The following is a 22,989-nucleotide window of genomic DNA, read 5'->3' on the forward strand; positions in this document are numbered from 1 at the left end:
CAACTCCGAATACCATGGTGTGTGACACACATGTCTAACAATGACGATACAAGGGTGCCCCAGTGGCGTTATCTAATTGCCAGAACTGAATGTACCAAGCAATTTCCAAACTGAATCGCTCTTACAATGTATGCTGACGTTGATACACGTCTGAAGTTCCTGTCTGTTGATGGGATTGTCGAAGATGCTACTATCCATGTCTGGTCAAACCAGCGGCATGGACAAGACATTACATACACTGAATTTTCTCAGGGATAGCTTACAGGAATCTACAGAGCATAAATTTCCCCTTGTGTGTGTGTGTCATCATGTGAGGCCAAATAAAGATTATGCTTCCTCGTCGCTGTCATTTCTGAAGACCGAAGGAACTTTCGTGGCGATCTTTGGTTTCTTGCTGATGTTGCCAACAGGAGCCTATAAATTCATAGAAAGGAGGGCACACTTTAAGAGATAGTTTGGTCTACAGAATTGGCAATTAAACGGTGCACTGAAAATAATTAGCCATTTGGTGCTAGCATGATACATATAGTGAGTTTAACTGAAGACAACATGTGAACAGGAAGTAAGAGTACAATAAATTCAGTGAAGATCAAATCACAAATGTCTGAATGCAAGCAGAAACCACTTTTTTATTCATTAGACCATCTGCTCTCTTTAGATCGAGAAAAAACATGTATTTGTAGTTGCCAAATAATTCCAAAACAAATATTCATGTTAAAAAAGAGTAATTAGTGTGTCTGCAAAAAGAAGACAAGGAAAACAGGCTAAAAGGGTGACTATTTGAGCAATAGATTTCTTTTTTCTTTTTTGTACAGCAAAAAAATGTATATATTTGCATGCAATTTTCAAGAGTATACTCATATTTCGTGATTTTTCGCATTATGAAAAATGTTGTTTCTGAAGCAGGAGCAGACATGTTCAAGCTCAGCTTAGAGTTATCAGAATGCAAGCACAATTATCTTTACTTCCATAAAGCGTCATATCTGTTGAAAAAAAAAATGCTGAGTTGATTTAAGGCACCTTCGAAGGGGCCATTTTGGAGAAGCCAAACTTCAATGTTCGACGCTGATCCTGATTGCCAGCAGCAGGCTTTGACGTGACTTTCTCTCCCGAGATCTCTGGCTGTTCTTGCTTCTGTTGCTGCTGCTTCCTATGAGCATCTGCCCTGGAGTTTAATCAAGAAAAATATTACCAATTTTGATAAACATTCAATGCATTCCTAAGAAAAACTAGCACCATCACCATGTTCTTTTTTATAAAGATGAAGTATAGAGTAGTTACAGCTGGGTAAATTTGGCCATTTCCTTCTCTTCTCGCTGTTGCTCACGTTTCTGCCTGTCATCACGGTTGCTGTTGCTGCTGCTTTGCATTTCTTTCATTTCCTTAAATCTCTGCACAACCAGAATGATACAAACTGTAAAGAGGGAAAATGATACATAAGGATGAGAGGCAGCGATTTAGATGCACATACAGCATAAAAATCAAAAGAATCACAAGCTAAAGGTCAGCTAAAGATAGATTCAATGGACCTACTGTATACAATACATTACCTTCCGATGATTATGGTCATATGAGCTCAGATGACTCTCAAATTCATATGCCAGCTTGTACTGCTTATTACAGAGGCTGCAAAAGAAGGTCTTCTGTATCTCCTTAACCTCACTGCGGATTTTCTGCTCACGTTCTGCTGTGACCTGGATTGTCATGATTTGCACCAAGCAGGAAAAAAGAAACCACCAAATAAAAAGTGCACAGGATGCTCAAAATTCATAAGGGTTGATGCTAGGAACTCCATATCCAAATGGCACACAAGCTTAGATGCTATGTAGCACCAATCGGTTTTCACGGCTGAAGCACCAACCCATAAGATTCTCGAATATAAAATACAGAAATCAGCACTCAATGTATGATTGCGCACCTCACGCTTCTTAACATGTTCTTCAGTCTCCTCAAGTTCAACATTTAACCTCTTTCTCTGAACATTGTCCTCCGACGTGAAGAAGTCATCCTGCTCTTGCTTCCCCACTCCTAATTTTGCATCCCTGATACCAGCTTTTATTGGCTCCAGTATACCTGCATCAGAGCAATGAAATGTATCATTAATGTGTAGGAACTAGAATGTAATGCTAAATAGTGAACCTTCTATGGTATGGTAGGTCATGGAGAATGAACAAAATATCATCTGAGATGAAACTATAGCTCAAAGTTTAGAAACAAAAGATGAGGCAGACATAAAAGAAAACACTCAATATTACAATCATATTAAATACACTCTGGTTACCTGAGTTGATGAGCAAGCTACTGTGATTAGTCCTCTTTGGATTACTTTAGAATAGAATAAAGCTATAGTGTGTGCTGCGATGGTGGTACTTATATCCCTCAGATAATTAAAAGAGTCACAGGCTAAAATTATAACTGGAACTTGTTGCTTTACATTAAGGTTATTTTCATTTGTCAACAGCACTCATATTCAGTCCAGGCAGCTCTCGAACAGGGAAACTGACATCTACGGCAGCAGTGTGGGCAATTGCGTCGACAAACAATAACCTCTTTCCCCAAACCCAATACTATTGATGCTTAACATGCCTAAATGTGTCCTACCCAAGCTTAAAATTCATCAAAACCACAACTAAGAAAACTAGTGAGCTAAGTAACTGGAGCAATCGTTATTACGATGTAGGTCCTGTAGCTGCGGTAGCAGTATAAACAACAGCCTCTGCTATCTCTCCAGTTACCGATCCTACTAATTATGGCATTTTGACTACTAATAAACTGATGAGGAGCTAAACACTATTACAACACGTTACTAGGAAACAACGGCCATTGACCAGCACAACACCAGAGGTTCTTCTTCCATCACTAGAGCAATTTTGATCTAGAAGAGAGAGAGAGAGAGAGTTGGAGCAGCAAACCTTGCTCGTTCTTGCCGAGCCCCTTGCCCTTCCACCCCATCTTCTGCATGAGCTTGAAGCCGACGTTGGAGGAGCTGAGCTGCGTGTCGACGGACGCCTGCTCCAGCCCCTCCGTGTCCAGGTTCTCCATCGGGCGGTGGCTCCTCGGCAGCCGGAACTCCTCCTCGTCATCGTCCAGACCGTACGCTTCCCTCCTGCCGCCCTGGTCGCGCTTCTCCTGAGTACAAAGCACCGCACGCGCGTCAGGTGGATCCGGAGCACCAATCCAGCCAAGCGAAGCAAGCATCTAGGAAGGGCGTAGTCTACTAACCATGGCTGCGGAGCGAGGGGAGCGCTAGGGTTTCGCCGGAGCCGGAGCCGGAGCCGGAGCCGGAGCCGACGGCGACCAGGTGAGGAATCGGAGATTTGGTTTGGCTTCTCTTGCTCTCTCTCCTCACCTGGATGGGCTTGGTTTACTGGTACCGCTGATGGGCCGAGGCCCAGCGTTGTATCTGAAACCGGCCCATACCTGAGTCGAATTGTTTTAGGCAACCGGCCCGCACCTTAAACCCCGCCCGTCTGCTTCCGTCCGTCTCGCCCTCGCCCTCCCAAACTCCAATGGCGCCGCCGCCGCCGGTGATACCGCGGGAGGCGTGGGAGGGCTGCAGCGTCCTCCTCGACATCAACGACGGCGACCGCCTCGCCTTCTTCCGCCTCACCCCCGGCGCGTACGTCCTCTTACCTTTTCGCTCCAAAACCCTAGCTGCCGCTACCGCGCTAACGTCTTTCCGTTGTGTGGCGGCGCAGGACGGTGAAGATAGGGGACAAGAGCTGCTCGCTGCAGCCGCTCGTGGGCCGCCCCTTCGGCTCCCTCTTCCGCGTCGGGCCCTCGGGCCTCGTCCCCTGCGCGCCCTCTCAAGGCAAGGATGCTTTGTTCCTTCTTCCAGTTCATGCGTGTACTCGCCAAGATATGTTCCGGCACTTGAATTTAGAATAACAATGCCTCGCATTGGTGTAGATGATGGCGCTCATGTCCAAGCTCAGGCTGAGACCAGGGACAATAGATCCCTGGTCGATAATAATACAGCTCAGACGTTGTCGAGCGAGGACATTGAGGCGATGAAGAGGTGACGACTCGACAGTCTTTCCATTGTTCTTTCGCGTAGGTGGTGTCCCTCTGTTTTTTTAATTACTAAGATGCAATGTTACTTGATTTGAATAGGGAGGGTGCAAGCGGCGACGCGATTGTGGAAGCGTTGATAGCAAACAGTTCGACATTTGGGAACAAGACGGTGTTTTCACAAGTTAGTATAACTTATTGTCTAGTTGGTTCCGCGCTGTTTTCGAGGACACCGATTGCTGATTTAGTTCAATCGCTTTGACTGCAGGAGAAATACAAACTGAAGAAACAGAAGAAATACGCACCTAAAGTGCTTTTGCGGCGCCCCTCTACCCGAAGGTATCGCATGCCACTTCAGTAGCAGTAGCAAAATAAAGAGACATATCATTTGAAAGCGTATACCATCAAATTTTGTGGTACTGTATGAGTATGGCTACCGCATATGCAACAATATGTACTTGTACAAAGATATATCTTCTGATTGGTCCTTTGTAGTGAATGTCTGGTCCAAAGTAGTGAACCAGTATCTCATGAACTGAAGTTTGAAAACTCCCCTAGAGTATGAATGTTGTAGGACCAGTAGGAAAGCAATCATAGCTTTATTTATAACTTGGCTTCAACAATTGACGAAGGCTGTTGCTTTCTATTTCCACACAATACCACCATCTCTCTATGTTGGCAGTCTAGTTTGTTGCGCCTAAACTTTCATAGCCCAACTTACCTTAGGTCACACCAACTTTGGATTCTACCGGATAGTGTGCTAGAACTTACAAATTCAACATGTTTTAATACACGCATACTCTATGTATCCTCAATAGAGGCAGCGACAGAAGGATTATATATGCTATCATCATTCATCAATACAACCAGTTGCATGTATTTTAAATCTGAAGGTGGCACGAAACATGATGAATCAACTCAATCAAGATATAAAGTGGGCAGAGAGAGAAAACAATGAGAATAAAGTGAAATATTTTTAAACTTAAGGCCCACTGCTGTTTCCTTAAATATTCGTGTGCCCCCTATTTATTCAACTAGTGTTTAAGCTTGGCACCCCTATTGATTTCATCCTAGATTCTCCACTGAGTAACGGTATAGGTTGGTTAACATGAAATAATTTGTGGCAGCATAAAAGGTCGCATTGCAAATTAACTTGTTAGGTTGGTCATGTGGCGCGGAGAGTTGAAATTTTTGTAATTATGTCATTCCGACTAACAATTAAATGATGAGTTTGAATACGATGACAACACAGTTTGAAACAATGATGATCGACCAGCAGAAAACCAGATGTTCTTTTCCATCACTGATTTTTCGCTGAACAGAACATATCACTTTTCCAGCATTTGGTTTGAAAGCTTACCAAGTGAACTGGATTTAACTTATTCAGAAAGCTGGCATAATTTTAAAATAATTCTTTTGTAACATGTATTTGCGAAGTTTGTGACGCTTGAAAAAACTATTGCCCTTTTCTATGAAGGTCATTATAAATAGCATGTATTATCTGGAAGGTGTGTAAAAGTATCTAATATTTTTATTCCTTTTATACTGCAGCATTTGTGAGACATATTTCAAGAAGTACCCTGCTCGGATAGGGTAAACTATTTTCCTTTCATTACTAGCTAGTGCCAAATGATTTTTTTCCTTGTATACAAGCATATTTGACATATTTCTGGATTTTGTTGCATTATATACAATGCCAAGTGCATAGCTTAGCACTTTACTTTATGCTGTCTTTTCTGTGTTCCCCAGATTTATGCGAGTTGATACACTCTCTCTTATGTTGTCGATGGCCAATGTTGGTGCATATTCAGATGTGCTTGTGGTTGACATGGTTGGAGGTTTAGTTGCTGGAGCTGTAGCCGAACGCTTAGGAGGTATGTTCTGCTTTTCTTTTGTGTTACTGGTGAATATTTTGTACTCCAAAAAGGAGTATTAAATTAAGCTATCCAGTTGAATGTAATTTAGTTGTATGCAGAATGTGCTCCATTTATCTTTTTCAAAATACACTATTTCAACCTAGCTGTTAACAAACTATGCTGCGGGAAGTAGATATTTCTCATTTTTTTTACTTGGCATGTGCAATAGAAATATTGTTGCATGTAAATACTATCACAAGTTAGCACATCCACTGAATACGAAAGCTATAGGGACCTGCCTCTGCCAAATTGATGTGTTCATTAATAAATATCTGTAAATCTTAAAGTTAGAGCTGATTTTCGTGTGTATTTTGCATCACAATTTAATGCATGTGTTAGTTACAATCATTAATGATTTTCTCTGTTATCTATTATAGGTACAGGATATGTTTGTAGCACATATCTTGGATCAGCGTCCAGCTCCATAGACATTATAAGAATGTATAATTTGAGCGGCGACATGACCAGCAGGTAAATCCCTTTTTAGCACTATGTTGTTTAACATTTAAGGAGGTAATTCGTTAGAGAACCTTTAGAATATAAGCATTAATGTGAAAGACTGCATTTTACTATGTAAACTGTAAAATAAGATATTTTACCAAATGTAGTTTGTGCACAAATTCTATTACTAATAGAATTGTTGGGAAAATACATTATTTAGAATTTTAGAAATTATGCAGTTAGCTCTTATCTTTTTTGTATTCTCTCAATTGAAATTCGAGCATGGTTCAATTTGCTTTTGTCACTGTACAAATAGAATGAGAATGAAGCGGTTGACATCACAACTGAAGTAGAAAATATCTGGCACTTGCTATATATTTCATGTTATGCTCAAGAGTTGAGTTTATAATTATCATAAACATGCCATTCAGGATTTTCCAAGCACGACTTAGCGACCTCTGCTCCTTGCAAAATTCTGGTGATGCCTCTTCTGTTATTAGTGATAGTATTCAAGGTGAGGTGGTCGAACCTGGTACAGTACAAGATGGGAGTACTATAGCACAACCAGTTGATACAGCACTGTCTGATGAGAACATGCAGTCAACGGCAGCACAGCCAGTTGATATAGAGGTCGCTGAACCTGCAATGGATGAGCATCTTAGTCAAGGTGACAATTCCTTGTTGGGTACGCAATTGATCAAGCTAATACTAAGAACTTCTAGAAATAATACAATATCCAATCTCTTCATGCTATGTTGATCTGTAGATTGCAAAGGAAGTAATGGCACTTCAATAGCTCCCAAATCACTTAGAGCAGGAAAAGCACCATCACCAGAGATGATGAAATATTGGAAAGAACATGGGTTTAGCAGGTACGTAAGATGTAGAAGACAACTACAGTAGGCAATTAGTTATTCCATTAACGTATGGGGTTTTATGTTAATGCAGTTTGATTGTTGCTGCTCCTGGGCATGAGGTAGAAAGTTTGGTTGCTGATTTGCTTCCACTGTTGTCTTATTCGGCTCCTTTTGCTATCTACCACCAACATCTTCAGGTAAATCATTCTTTACACTGACACAGAAGCATGCAAGTTCTTCCTTTCATTTAAGACAGCCAAATTTTTGTAATTTTACATTAGAAGAGAAATGATAAGAAGGCACCAAAATTTACAAAAACTAAGAACAGCACCAAACAAAACACAGAGCTAGCCTAAACAACGAAAACCGAACTAACCTACAAAGCTGAAACAAACAAAGAAGCATAAGCTAGAAGTTTTGATTGCTGCTGCAGCCTCTTCAAAGCCTTGGACCAGGAGTTACGATGTCATTTCAGAGATTCTGGCAGTTTTGCTGCATCACATCGAACACACAGATTCTGGTAGTTTTGGTGCATCACATCAAACACGCAGGAGTTGTGATGCTGCCAAGTATGCCAATGTGAGGGTGATGAATGAGTGAAACACTTTGGCCTTGGCTCCCACGTGCTCAGCACCTGTGTCCAGCCACCAGAGTAGCTTGTCATCGGCCTGGGAGATGATTGACTGTGCACCATACTCGCTACTCAGGCAGGACCTGAAACCAAACCTGACGGGTCAAGACACATGCTGGTCGCAGAGAGGGAAATCCAGCAGGTGCTGCAGACCTCAGGCGCCAACCTATGTGCCATCCAGCAACGATTTGCCAAGGCCAGCAAAGAAAAGGTTTTTTCACTTCAAAAGTGCCGCTGTCCAAGTTCTGTCCCAATCTCGTATGCTATACCGTTCCAGCAAAGAACTTCTCGTATGCTGATCGTGCCATGTACTTCCAAGAATAAGTCCTGCGCCACACGAACGTTCCCTCAGTCAATTGGATTTGATTGATGATATCTGCCCAGTTGAGAATCTCCAAGATACCTTGGATATTCAGGGTAGTGGTGATGCGGTGGTTCCAGTGACCCTGCTCCACCACAGCGCGTTCAGCAAGACTGTCGTGCATGTCGCAACCACTGCTAGAACTGTCGGCATCAACTCTGGCATTGAGTGCCCATCAATCCATCTGGCCATACAGACATTGGTGGCCTGCCACCAACGATGAGCACCTTTGAGTAATCGTGGAGCATCGTCCAGATGACACCGATGATCTGTGCCCATGGCTTGGATGGCTTGAGTCAACTGCAAGGCCATAGTATCAAGGGATACCTAGTGTTCTGCAGATATCTAAGCCTAGACCACAAAACTTAACAGGTCCACAAGCATACAGTTGCTACCATTCACTTTCTCGCTCGACTTCCAGAAGCAAACCATTGCGAACCGTATAATCGATCATGGGGGACAGAAGGGGTGGGGGTGGTGGGGCGCTGCCCCAAACCTTGGTACAGCCTTTTGCTGCCATATTCACGGTTCTCCTCGTACGCCAACTCTCAGTTGAGCGCTCAGCCATATAAACACTCACCCAGATGGCCACCCTGGCCCACGCGAATACACTTCCCCTCGTATGCCAAGTACACTTTCTTTTAAGTTACACACCTAGTCGTCGCCTCCACCGATGACACGCCCAGGGCAGAACCCAGTGTGACACTCCTCCCAGAATGACCTTTAGTGCGAACATAACTAGCCAGGCAATACCTAGGAAATTGAAGGCTAATCCATATTCCTGGTCTTCTGAACTTTCAAACAGGAAGAGATATTAACTTTACGTTTCTGTTCCACCAAAAGTTGCCAGTTATTAAATGTTGCTCCTGAATTTATTAGCTTATTTGGTAATTTGACATCGTGCTTATTTCATCCTTATTTCTGTTTGCTCCTCTGTCAAATGTGGTTAATTTTCCTGTTACTTATCTTGGTATCTGCATGCAGCCCCTCGCGACATGCATGCACACCTTGCAAGTATCGAAAATGGCTATTGGGTTACAGATTATGGAACCCTGGCTTCGAGAATACCAGGTCAGTACATTAGTAACGGGAATAATTCCAACTTTGAGTTTTGACTGGATTTTTGCAAGTAAAACATCTACAACATTGGGATGAATAGCCTGTAATTTCCTTTTACATCCATTGTCTTGATGCAGGTCCTTCCATCGCGCACCCACCCACACATGCAGATGAATGCATTCGGTGGGTATATTTTGAGTGGCATCCGGATACATAGCCCTGACCCAGGCAATGGGGAGTAAGCGGCGGGTGCCGATCAATAAAAAGGCGCGCTCCTGTCCAATAGGGAAAACGAGCGCCCTATCGAGATGATATTGTGGACGAGAGAAGTCCACGGGCATGGTGAATCTAATTGATCTGATCGCGGAGAATAACAGAAGTGCGAGAAGGACCACGTGAGCAATTGCTGGTTGGTGGATACATAAGGAAATGTTTCAGTTGTATCGTTTTATGCTGTAATATGTAACGAACCAAAGTAAGTTAGTTTGCCTTTTGATCTGCGCAGTTGTAGGGAAATATCTCCATAGTTGTGTCAGTATGGTCTGCTTGCGGAATGTGGGTTTCGGTGTGTACTTTATAACATGTTCAGAAACCATGGGACCCATCTGACATTGGATGGGTCAAGCTAAATGTGGATTGTTCTTTGTTCATTCTGTCAAATGGAATGACTGGTACTGGGAATCTGGGATGGTGTTGTGCAAGCACGGGTGAAATCATTTTGTTTGTGTGCCGATCACTGCAATGCTGAGGGAGTACACTGCAGCCTGGCGTTCTGCTTGCGCTGCAATTGTCTGGTCGTCTCATTATTTTGGAATCAGATTGCGCTGAAGCTTTACAGAATTACACTGGCATTATGAGCAGATATAGTGTTGTTCTCTATGCAGCGTTGTCGTAAAAAAGTGCCAGCCATCTTTACGGGAGATTGGGAGGTTATGTGTGTGAAGCTGTGCTATGTCATTATGGGTTGGGGTCCAAGACGCTAGAACAAGTTCTAGTATGACAAGATTTTCCTGGTGTCAATGTGGGGAGGGGTGATGATGGCGGTGCGCCTTTAGAGCTAAGTGGACAAGAGGTCCATGAACATGTTTGTGAATCTCTACTAATAAGTTATGGATCGGTGGTGTTGGTAGGTTAAAAAAAAATCGGAATAAATTTTCGTCGGTAAAAAAAAACAGAAACTCCCGGTGCCTCCTCCATTTTAATGAGGCGGCCTGTTGTCCTTTAATATATTTTGTTTCAAAAAAAAAAACACGAACTGTGCTCGACCACGGCTCCCACACGAAGTGCCCTTGACCACGCGGGGGTGCCGGTAAAAAAAGAAGTCGACTCCCTCGATCGAAACCCCACCTGGACATTGCATCGCCGGACAGACAAAACTAGGTTGACATTGTTGTCGTCTCCCTGATTTCGCCGGATTTCCCCGTCTATTAACATACAGGAAGGCTAGCGAAACAATCCATAACCAGGCGCACGTCGAGCTCTACCGAGAGCAAATTCCGTCCACGCGAAACAAGAGATTCAACGAAAAGAAATTCAGAGGTGATCGCCATGGTCGTGGTCCTCGTCAGATCGGATCGAAGCAGCACGGGGAGCGGCCATACACGAACTCGCCAATGGCCATGAGTCCATGATGCCGAGCCGGAGCCGGTGATTAAGCCTACGAGCCAAAGGCATCAGTCTGTCGATGGAACCACTGCGCCCTGCGGAACAGAAGACCTCGATGGTGCTCGGGCTCTTGACGCTGCCGTGCCCAACATGGAGAACATCCAGCTCGGGCGAAGCGGAATCCGTACGTAGGCTTGGAGAATAAGCGATTTCAGCCAGTTGGGAAAGGATTGAATGGGATGAGGGGATCCAACAGCGATGTCGGAAGCGGCCGATCCAGAAGAAGAATCGCTCGGCATGCAGGTCCCGGCACAGGCCGGACATGGCGCAGAACACGTAGTAGAAGGCGGTGGTGCACCGACACCGAGAATACGGAGCTACATCTCCGATGTCGCCGGTGTGCGCCACGCATCTCGCCCATGTGCGCGCTTCTACTCGTCCACCCAGCGCCCGTACTCAATCTCGAACGTGGCCAACGCAGGGTCTATCGGCGCTGTGAACCTCGGACGGGTCGCCATGCAAGTTCCCTGATTCAGACTACCTCGCCCTGCATGCATTATGCAGCAGAGCAGCACAACAGATAGCAAAGTGCTTGTGAGTTTTTTGGTACCATACTCAGGCCTGACGGCAAGGCGAAGCTGATCGGATACTCTTCTCATGTTATGGGAGTTTTGCACCTAGCCTACTGTTACTAGAGCCTCGATGGCTTCATTGCCAACTATATAGGTATAGCTGCAAATTTTCATGAATTTAATGCAATCTAAGTCATTTATGTTGAGCTGGTTTGAGCTTTGCTCTTGATTCGTACCATGTTGGCTTTTACAATCATTATATTAATTTTCTACCCCATTTTTTTGAAATAGGATACCGATAATTTTTAGTCAAGGTCATAATTATTAAACTGCCACCAATTATTTAGAAATTTTATAATCACAAATCTATATTTTTAGAACCAACATTAAATATATTTGTGTATCTTGTGCATTTTATACTGTAAATATTTATATATTTTTCTATATAATTAGTCAGATATTACAAAAACTGGCTTCAACCATATGCATCTTAATTTAAAAAGGAGGGTATTCAAATGTGCACTTTATTTAGAGCACAATCATTTTTAATTGACGATATTTGTGCACGTTATCCGTAACAACGCACAGGTTTTGTGCTAGTTTTATTACTTTTGAAATTCCTCCCGAGGATTATGAATATATCAATGTACTTTTCACACACACACACACACAAAAAGTGTGTGAAACTCTGATGTCATTATGAGTTGAGGCACAGAAGACTACAAGCGGTCCGGGTTGAGCTTTAAGTTGTCCGAATGACAGATTTTAACTCTTCACATGGTAAGGCCAGTGGACACCTAACATGCAAACCATATATAAAACAAATAGATATAACTTAAATAAAAGCAAAAGATAGCTCAAAATCCAAATTTAGTGCAACAAGATCGTTTAACATTGGCCTTGCTATAGCGTACACAAAGTCTATGGCGTATCTGGTATATGGCGTATCTGGTATGTGCGTAATGAGATTACTCACAAATAACACGTACTAGCGGTCGAAGGGTCTAGGCGATTCCTGATAAGCTACCTGGAGTCACTAGTACTCGTCAAGCAACACCCTAAGAAGAATTCAGAGAAAGGGAAGATGGTCGTCTCCCATGAGGCGGGGTTCAAGGAGATAAGCTGGCATCTGATGGCTGCCAGAAAATCCGTAAGAAGTGTGGATATGCAGGGTGAGGTTAAGTAAAATGTTGATGGATCCTAGTCCTCACACGGTACGACTAGGGCAGGAATGGTGGTCAGGGATCACGCAAGTGAAGTTCTGGTGTCTGCTTGTGATACGTCTCCGACGTATCGATAATTTCTTATGTTCCATGCCACATTATTGATGTTATCTACATGTTTTATGCACACTTTATGTCATATTCGTGCATTTTCTGGAACTAACCTATTAACAAGATGCCGAAGTGCCAGTTGCTGTTTTCTGCTGTTTTTGGTTTCAGAAATCTTAGTAACGAAATATTCTCGGAATTGAGCGAAATCAACGCCCAGGGTCCTATTTTGCCACGAAGCTTCCAGAAGACCGAAGAGTCAACGAAGTGGGGCCACGAGGTGCCCAAACCCTAGGGCTGCGCGGCCCCCCCCCCCCTTGGCCGCGCGGCCCTGTGGTGTGGGGCCCTCGTGCCCCCTCCTGACTTGCCCTTCCGCCTACTTAAAGCCTCCGCCGCGAAACCCCCCGTACCGAGAGCCACGATACGGAAAACCTTACTGAGACGCCGCCGCCGCCGATCCCATCTCGGGGGATCCAGGAGATCGCCCCCGGCACCCCGCCGGAGAGGGGATTCATCTCCCGGAGGACTCTACGCCGCCATGGTCGCCTCCGGAGTGATGTGTGAGTAGTCTACCCCCGGACTATGGGTCCATAGCAGTAGCTAGATGGTTGTCTTCTCCCCATTGTGCTTCATTGTCGGATCTTGTGAGCTGCCTAACATGATCAAGATCATCTATCCGTAATTCTATATGTTGCGTTTGTTGGGATCCGATGAATAGAGAATACTTGTTATGTTGATTATCAAAGTTATGTCTATGTGTTGTTTATGATCTTGCATGCTCTCCGTTACTAGTAGATGCTCTGGCCAAGTAGATGCTTGTAACTCCAAGAGGGAGTATTTATGCTCGATAGTGGGTTCATGCCTCCATTGATATCTGGGACAGTGACAGAAAGTTCTAAGGTTGTGGATGTGCTGTTGCCACTAGGGATAAAACATTAGTGCTATGTTCAAGGATGTAGTTACTAATTACATTACGCGCAATACTTAATGCAATTGTCTCGTTGTTAGCAACTTAATACCGGAGGGGTTCGGATGATAACCTCGAAGGTGGACTTTTTAGGCATAGATGCATGCTTGGATGGCGGTCTATGTACTTTGTCGTAATGCCCAATTAAATCTCACTATACTCATCATAATATGTATGTGCATGGTCATGCCCTCTTTATTTGTCAATTGCCCAACTGTAATTTGTTCACCCAACATGCTCGTTTATCTTATGGGAGAGACACCTCTAGTGAACTGTGGACCCCGGTCCAATTCTCTATACTTGAAATACAATCTACCGCAATACTTGTTCTACTGTTTTCTGCAAACAATCATCTTCCACACAATACGGTTAATCCTTTGTTACAGCAAGCCGGTGAGATTGACAACCTCACCGTTTCGTTGGGGCAAAGTACTTTGGTTGTGTTGTGCAGGTTCCACGTTGGCGCCGGAATCTCTCGGTGTTGCGCCGCACTACATCCCGCCGCCATCAACCTTCAACGTGCTTCTTGACTCCTACTGGTTCGATTAAACCTTGGTTTCTTACTGAGGGAAACTTGCCGCTGTGCGCATCACACCTTCCTCTTGGGGTTCCCAACGGACGTGTCAACCACACGCATCAGCTTGTAGGCAACTTCATGCGTGCTAGGATGCTTCTGAGGCAGAACTATCGGCGATGGAGGAAGGCATGAAGCTCGCTCTACTTTGGACGAGCTTGCCGATCATTGTCGAAACCGACTATGCTTTAGGGCTGGAGCTAATAAAGGGAAGTGCACCGAATATATGTGTGTACGCCTTCCAAGTGTTGAGGATTAGAGATTTGTTTAGGGATAGAGAGCGCAAGTGTGCGAAAATGGGCCGAACAACAAATAGTGTTAGTCATGATCTAACGCACATAGGTGGATAGCGTGCAAGAACCGTAAGTTTGGCTTAGGCAAACCTCTACAGATCTTGCTGAAGTGGTAACCCTTGATTGTAATTCTACCCCCATTTAATAAAGCTCTCTTTTCATCGCAAGAGAAACAAAAGAAGAAGCAGTGTGTTTTACTTGAGGACGATTTTGTGGATGGCCCAACTAGTCCTAATAAGGGCAGCCAGCCCGGCCCTGGATGGCCTAGGATCGATTGTGATCGCCCAAGCCCGTACGGTATATACGCGTCCCTCCAGCAACATCCAAATGCCTGCCTCCCAAACCACACCCACTCCACTCTAGTCTCCCCAAACCTAGAGGATGACCGACGAAGCTACCGCCGCCGCCACCATCGGAGACGAGGCCGAGCTCGCTGCCGTTGTCGCAGAGGAGGTCCCGGCCGTTTCGGTGGTCGCACAACCTCGGCGGGAAGCTCCGACTCCTTGGTGACCCGTCTTATCCTCGCAAGAAAAACAAAAGAAGAGGACAATTCTGTGGAGCTAGCGACGGGCCAGCTCAGCCCAGGCATGCAGTCCAGCCCAGGTCAGCCCAGTCCGGCCCTGGATGGCCCAGGATCTAGTTCCAAACGGACGGCTGTGATCGGCCGAGCGCTTACGGTACAAATGCATCCTTCGAGCGAGCTAGGGTTAGGGTTTTGTAGTAACGTGTAGGATTATCCCGAAACATCCAAATGGCCGCCCGTCGCGCCGCCGCCTCCCTCTTCGCCGCCGATAGGCGCGCCGCCGCCTCCCTCCTCGCCGCCGACCAGCGCGCCGCCGCCTCCCTCCTCCTTCCCGCCCACCGCAGCGCCGCCACCTCCCTTCCCCTCGCCACCGACCTCGAGGAGGCCAGCTCCCTCCTCCCCGCCGCCGCCTCCCTCCTCCTTGCCGCCCACCGCCGCGCCTCCACCTCCCTTCTCCTCGCCGCCGACCGCGAGGAGGCCAGCTCCCTCCTCCGCGCCGCCGCCTCCATGTTCGGCCCCGCCGCCGCCTCCATGTTCGGCCCCGTCCCCCCATCCACCGTCGGCCCCCAGCTCCTCCTCACCGACGGCCGCACCTCCATCCTCGCCCAGCGCGCCGCCCTCTGCGACTCACTGTCCTCTCAGGCACTGATCTGCTCCGCCGACACTACCACCCCCCTCACCGGCTGCACCTCCACCATCCAGATAGCAGCCGATTCGTACACCTCCCGCCCCACCGCCACCAGCCTCGGCCGCCGCGCCCTCTTCTCTGCACCGTCGCTTCCCCGCGCTACCACCCGCAACCCTCTCTCCGCCCTGCCTTCTGCTGCTGGCTCCATGCTCTCCAGGAGGGGTATGGCCACGGAGGCCAAGGAGGGCCTCACTCCGGGGGTGCAGCAGGCGGTGGATGCCAAGGAGGGCCTGACTCCGGAGGTGCAGAAGGCTCTGGAGCTGATGGATGCAGCCGATGCAGCCCGTCATAAAGAGCATATGAAGGCGCTGATGGAGTTTGAGGCAGACATGATGAAGAAGTATTCAGCTGGAAGCCTTTCATCTGCCGAGACCGCACTCACTTCAGGTATGGTCGCCCGGCGGGTGAGCACTGCTGTGCTCGCCTTCGGGGTGGTCACCCTGCTCACTGTCTTGCTGACAGTACAGAATGGATGGAAATCAGATTTCCAGAGTGACATCCAGATCTTGCTTCAGCAGATCATGGATGAACTCAAGTTGGATCTGCTGACAGGTCTCCGCGAGGTGGTCCAAAATGAGCTAAAGAAGATCGACGCGGAGAAGGATGCCCCGAAGAAGCCGTAGCTTTTGGGAAGTTGTTGTGAAGAAGATCCAGTGAGTCGTTGGCTTAGTGTGACTTTGTGATAACTTAATGCATGTATGTTTCATGTGAAAGCATATCTATGCAAGTTCCCTAGCTAGTCGTTTCTCTGTGTATTGTGTCGTACATTGTTCCTGTGTGCCTTCCCCTGTCATGTAAAACCCTTTTCTGGTGGCTATCAAGTAGAACTATGAAGATGATTTCTGGCATGCACAATTTCGAGGATAAGATATATGTTCTTATTTATGCTTGTTTTTGCATGTTTCTACTGTTGTCTTCTTTGCTGTTACATTCTCCGTTTTGAAATTACTCGTAACATTCTCTCGAAGTTCCTTTTTGAAATCCAGCTGAAGAAAAAATCCGCCCATGGGCCGCCTCGAGCTCCTCCTCACCCTCAATGTCACTTACTCCGCTGTCGAGCTCTTCAGCAGGCCTGCCAGCCTTGCGTCGGACACGTTCCATCTGACCTTTGGCTGCGGGTTACTCATCTTCTCCCTGTTCGCCATGATGTCCTCCCGGACCAGGCCAGATTCTACCTACTACACCTAGGCTATATTCTCTCTGTAGAGTGTATTCCAATTCAGTTCATACTCCTGCCTGACGAGTTATATTCCTTCGTTTGCGCTTCCTTAATTTTGTATCCTTTGAGAATGTTTTCTATCACTGGGGTACAAAATCAAGCTATGCTGAACATGTGGGTGTTGTATTTCGTGCTTCTACTCTTCAGGGTTGTGAATGCAAAGGTGTTGTGCCTCTGTTGGCAATATCCTGCTTGTTCTGCCAAAGCTACTGGCAATATCCTGCTGCACTGGAAACTTAGCATCTTCAGCCCTCATCAAGTGCGGCATACAGGTAAACAGCGCTTTAGTAGCGATTCCAGTATGGTTTACTGGTATTTACTGATTCTCTTTTGACTAACCATGTCCTATCCAGACCATTGGTCATGCCTGAATTTCTCTGCGTTAGCAACTTACTCTCAGATTAACACTGAACCAATTTGATATGCATCTCCTCGTGTCTTGTTAGTTCTTGCTAAATATTTTTTTAAAGCAGGCTATTGTTCAAATTGGGTTTTCCATCCTTCCCCTAGGAACATATGTTTTGCTGATATATAGTTGGCAGTTACATAATATGATGAGCATACTCAGATATTAGTATCACTTTCATGCACAATGGGTATCAGCTGCTAGAGTGCCAGTATTGTTGTTGTGTGTGTGCTACACTCTTCTATCGTATGCTGCGTAGAATTTAAGATGTTGAACTGTTCCACAAACCTTATCCTATGGTCTGCTGGTTCTCTTTTCATTATGACCCACTAAGAGTTTGAGATGATTGGTTGTGCTTGAATTTCTATAAGTTTGCAACAGACGTTCAGACCGGCACTAAATCATTCATGTCTATGCATAGAACATGAAGCTATTTTTTCTCTGTTAAAGAAAATTTCAGAGCAGCAAAGACACTTGTTCCTCACCAGTCAGTCTCTGTGCATTTGCTCACGAAACTCTGGGAAGGAGAAGTATATTGGTCTGATTAAGAGTAACTTGATGTGCCTTTTGTATCTATCAGTGTTGGATATGCACTTCCTGTGGCCTTTTAATTCTTGTACAGATACTTTCTGGAAGTACGCTCATGTTGAAATACGTGGTTTCCCCTCATCCCCGGCATAATACATATTTTCTTATTGAATATCAAATCGAAACATAGGCTGATAGCATATCTCTGTCTACTAATATCAGTTTACAGGAAAGTAGAGGATATGCATCATCACTCCCATCTGTTTGCGTGTTCTGGCAAATTCACATATATGCACAACTGGGTGTGATGCAAATCCTGCTACAGATTGCGAGTGCTGCTGAAGTGTGGAGCTATTGGCAATATCCTTGTGCAGATTGAATTTTTGGCCTTCATCAAGTGCGGCAGACAGGTAAACGGTGCTTTAGTAGCCATTCAATTTAGCAATTCTGGAACCATGGGCATTGTTGTGACACAGCTGGCGTGGTTATTGTTCTCCATATTACTGCATATGAGGTTGTCTCCGAGGTCTGCCAGGGTTTGATTTTGGGAACATAATGGTCATGCCGTTTGTTGCCTCTCAGTTTGGGTAAACTAAAGAACCATAGATGGAGATGCATTTCCTTGTCTAGTGCACACTCGTGTACGTGCTACAATAGACCAGGAGAATTTGGAGCTGCCTTTTTTACTTATAATGTGCTACTCTTGGACCAACTGAATCCTACTCCGATTCTCCATGGATAATCAGTAGCTTGGCAATATCTGTGCAGCCTGTTTGTCATGGCAAACCTTGCTGAAGTGTTAACACAATGCATTGCACGGTATATACGATGATCACAAGTCCATTACAACTTAGGAAAATGCAGCCAGGAATTAATTTGATATATATTTGTTTATGCAAGATATTTCTCTTGGGAAATTAGCGCAACATGGACACAAATTCAATGAAAAGTATAGGGGCAGATGATCTGTGAGTTTCTGCAAATGCAGAAGAAGCAGGTGCAGGACTGAAATTTTACATCCAGCTGAGTTTTTCTTGTGTTCACAAGGTTGCGGTCTTCTTCTACCACTGTAAGTTTCTTCCAGTTCAACAATCCTAGACTACTACATGCACTGTAGGTCTCACCTGGAATATGGAAAAAGGTTATTTGTTGACCAATATATCTGTTAAACTGATAATTCCTTTCTGTGAATTGACAGGTTCCTGTCGGCAACATCAGCAAGAAATCAAATATGACCAGGAAAGTTCCTTTGGTATTGGAAATGACAGTGACGAGTAGGCCTAATCTTTCCTTGCCTCACATGATGACACACACACATAATGGGAAAGGTCATCCCCGTAGGTTCCGGTATGCTATCCCCGAGAACTTGTCATGTATGGTACGCGTTAGCCCGCTGCTGGTTTGACCAGTTGCGGATAATGGCATCTTCGACTATCCCATCAACAGACAGGAACTCAGTTTGTACTTTAATGCCTGAGTGTGGAAATTGCCTAGTACACTCAGTCCTGGCAATTAGACAAGGCGCTTTGGGCACCTTTGTATCATCCTTGTAACACTGGTATTCAGAGTTGGCAATGCATCTGGTACTGCTGAGCAGCATCATGTGATAAAATTCCGGCTGCGAGAACCGCTGCTCAACTTTTCTTCCGCTGTGTTCAGTTTTAGTGTGGTGTTATCTGAATTTTCAGGACAATCAGAAGAAAGGTGGCCAGGCCAGGTGGGTGATCAAAGTGCGAATTGGCTTGTTGGAGTTCCTGGGAAGGAGCAGTTGGCTGGTGGTGGTCCATGGTGAAGAACATGCATGGGTGCATGCATTTACATGTAATAATCTTCAGTGATCAGAACAACTCACGAACATGTGGATCACCTGCATATATACCTTTTTACTGTGACACATCTCATGAACTTATCGTGCAGATCCGCATTCCGCGACGCCATTCGCCGAGCAGGTGAGTGCGTGCAACGCAAGAGTGTCAGATATACTGACCCCACGATCATCCACACACACACACTAACTTCATCAGCACAACCCCTTGTTGAAACCAACAGTTCAATTATTGGTTTTGTTCCCGTTCTCCTCTGGAAAGTACACAGGTCCTCAGCCCAATTGCACTTGTGGTTAGCAGCAGATGGATCAGATCAGATGATCCCTTCCATGCATGTTTCACTTTCTTCCTTCCCTGTGTGTTTTGATCTCTTTTGAGGGGCATGGTCCAGCATTGTGGTTGGGTTTTGTTGCGAGGATGTGTTGTTTGTGTTGGAAGTTGGAACCATGCAGGCCAGCTGCTAGCTCGCCCCTGGAGATGCCTCGCACCTAACATGCGTGATGCATGTATTCCTCTTCACTGCTCTCCATGAAACCCAAATAATAATGCATGAGCACACACACATGGTGGATGGCGCCATGCATGCATAGTTGGTCAGAAGAAACCCAATTCTCATGTGGCTCACTAGCTCCGGTTTCATGTTCTACTAGCATGGTCACACCTTCAGCACTAGTACATGTCTAGCGTTCCTCTCGTTTTTTTGCATTTGTTGACTAGTTAGAGGTGAGGTTAGTACTTGTGGTTGTAGCCTTGTAGGTCAACTGGTGATGCTATAGGTTGTTTCGGTTTGTTGCATTTTGTTGTCTGAATTTTCTATCATCAATTGTGACATTTTGCAAATACAGATGGTATATGATGTCCATGTCGGTATCAGTACTACGCACCTGTCTGCCTCCATGTGCCCTGCTAACAACCCAATCCAAGTTATTGGCAAGAAACCAAAATCCCTTTTTGACAGAGAAAATCGTTATTTTTAAATCAACAGATAAGGCAATGCAACACATCGATGAATCTGATGTTAATATTAAGTAATCAAGAGAAAGGGACAAGGATGAAGTGGGATCTAGGGCAGTTAAGCTACTAGTGTGGAGGCAGGTAAGCAACTGAGATTAGCATAGTTTAAAGTACAGTGCTATCTACTTTGCAACCCTGGCTCTGATGTTGTTCTCTGGCGGGAAATTAGCTCAACTCCTCCTCTCAAGGGACTGATCAACATGCCAACATGAGATGAAATTTTCCTAGTTCCATCCATTCTACTCCGTACTCCGTATTATATTACGTACTAGCTACTCCACAATACACCTAGGACACCTTGCCCCACGTCAAGACTCCAGCTACTAGCAAACCTAGCTACCTCGATCTCACACTTTCACTAGTTTTGGATCAGTACGTCTTGGGGAAACACTGATATTGATCTTGGATGCATGAACTGAACATGCTAATTTCTTTGACTGATTCATCCCCTGTATGTGATGTAGATATCTCGATGACCATTGAAGATTTTGCCGAACTCTGGGAGGATGGCTTTGCCGAACTGGATGGAGTAAATTGCTAATTTATCATACATTAGGAAAATGATACCGACTGTATCGGGAGGGAAAATGTTACGTACCTTAATTTAGGGCATCTTTGATTTCTAAGATTCTCAAAACGCAGGTTTAGGAAAAAAAAACAGATGACTAGAGTAGCATGTACTCTTGATTCTTATAGGAATATAGGATTAAAAACTACAATGGTTTGACTCAAAAAGTATTTCCCAGTAAACGAAAAACAAAGGTAATTTTCAAAAGAGATTTGAATCGATGGATTATTTTTTCCTCCAAAACAGAGTGTAAAGGAATCCGTACGAATATTCGTAAAGAATATTGTACAATATTGCGAATCAAAGGGTCATATTCAGGAAAAATGTCCAAGGACCAAAAGCATCCATAAAAATCATGTGAAATACATTTCAACAAAACAAGCCTTTATTGTTAGCTAAGATTGATATACTGATGTCTAATGTGCTAATTTAGTTACCCGCATCAGGGCATCTCCAGCGGTGCGACGTATTTCGGACGTCCAAACGGACGCGTCGTGTCCGTTTGCGTCGGGCCAAATGGTCGAAAGTGTCCGGGTGTCCGTTTGCGTCGGGGGGTGGCTCCAGCGGCACGACGCATACATTTTTTTTCTCATTCATACGCCATAATTTACATGATAATAAAAAGGACATAAAAAGCCAGAAAGGGGTGCTAAAATAGGCGCTGTCTATCGGTCGTCGTCGCTGACGAGGTCAATCAGCTGCGGCGTCGGCCATGGAAGCTCGTACGCCGGCGGTGGAGGAGGTACCGCCGCACGGGCAGGAGGCTGTGGCCAGGGATCCCACGCTGGAGCAGCAGGCAGCGCGCGGACGTTGGAACGCGTCGGCGTGGCTGGAGTAGTCGCCGGCCTCCCCTGCGCGAGCGCTTACTCGCGGAGCTGGATTGCGAGCCCGTCCCATAAAGCGAGCTCGTTGAGCTCGTCCTGCTCGCTGTTGGCCAGTGCCATGGCAATGGCCTCCTCCTCTGAAATGTCCGGCGGCTGGTTCTCCGGATCCCACGCCGGTCCGCCGTCGCCGTGGTCGTCATCGCGGCATGGTCACGTCGCCGTCCTCGTCCTCGTCGACGTCCTCGTCCGCGTCCTCGTGGTCGTTCTCTTCTTCTTCGGCGGCGATCTCGCGCTCGAAGTAGTCTACGTCGGCGAGGTAGGCAGCGCGCCGCCGCGCGTCGAACTCCCTCGCCCCGAAGGAAATCCAGTTGTAGGAGTTTAGCGCGTACGCCGGATCCTCCCGCAGATCCGGCGGCAAGACCGCGCGGCGGCGCCGCACCTCGTCCCGCCGCTCTCGGCCCGAGCGCGGCCCGGGGGGGGACCGGCACGCGCCGCGAGTTCAGGTACAAGCCCCCTCCCGGCAAGTTCGTGTTCGGCCATGGTACCGGCCGGTTTTCCTCCCATAGCTGCCGAGCGAGGTCAACGCGGACGTACCGGCCGACCCGTGCTTTCTTGCCGGAACGCGAGCCGCTAGCCTCTGGTCGTTCTTCGTCTTCCGAGCGGCCAGCATTTCTTCCCCATGACGTCCGTGTGGTGGCTAGTGTGGGATTTTGCCAATGGTTTTGGTCGGGGAAATGGGCGCCGGCAGCGTCCCTTTAAGGCTCCGACGCCATCTCGCCTTCGATGGCCTGCCAGTGCAACGCCTACTAGCTGCGCACGCTCGCGGAAGCCGAGG

General features: G+C 46.0%; 1 protein-coding gene and 1 pseudogene across 1 annotated transcript; one reads left to right on the forward strand and one right to left on the reverse strand.

Annotated features, from left to right (window-relative positions):
• Positions 1-327: 327 nt before the first annotated feature.
• LOC124652794 (G patch domain-containing protein 8-like) lies at positions 328-3,198 on the reverse strand. Its single transcript, XM_047191838.1, has 6 exons — positions 2,913-3,198; positions 1,919-2,073; positions 1,551-1,694; positions 1,282-1,391; positions 1,021-1,165; positions 328-414 (listed from the first exon to the last, which is right to left on the reverse strand). The coding sequence occupies exons 1-6, from the start codon at positions 3,196-3,198 to the stop codon at positions 328-330; spliced, it is 927 nt and encodes a 308-aa protein (XP_047047794.1).
• A 311-nt stretch (positions 3,199-3,509) lies between these two features.
• On the forward strand, positions 3,510-9,765 carry LOC124682620 (annotated as a pseudogene).
• Positions 9,766-22,989: the final 13,224 nt, after the last annotated feature.

The sequence above is a fragment of the Lolium rigidum genome, chromosome 1 (assembly GCF_022539505.1).
Source record: "Lolium rigidum isolate FL_2022 chromosome 1, APGP_CSIRO_Lrig_0.1, whole genome shotgun sequence".
NCBI classification, from domain to species: domain Eukaryota; kingdom Viridiplantae; phylum Streptophyta; class Magnoliopsida; order Poales; family Poaceae; genus Lolium; species Lolium rigidum.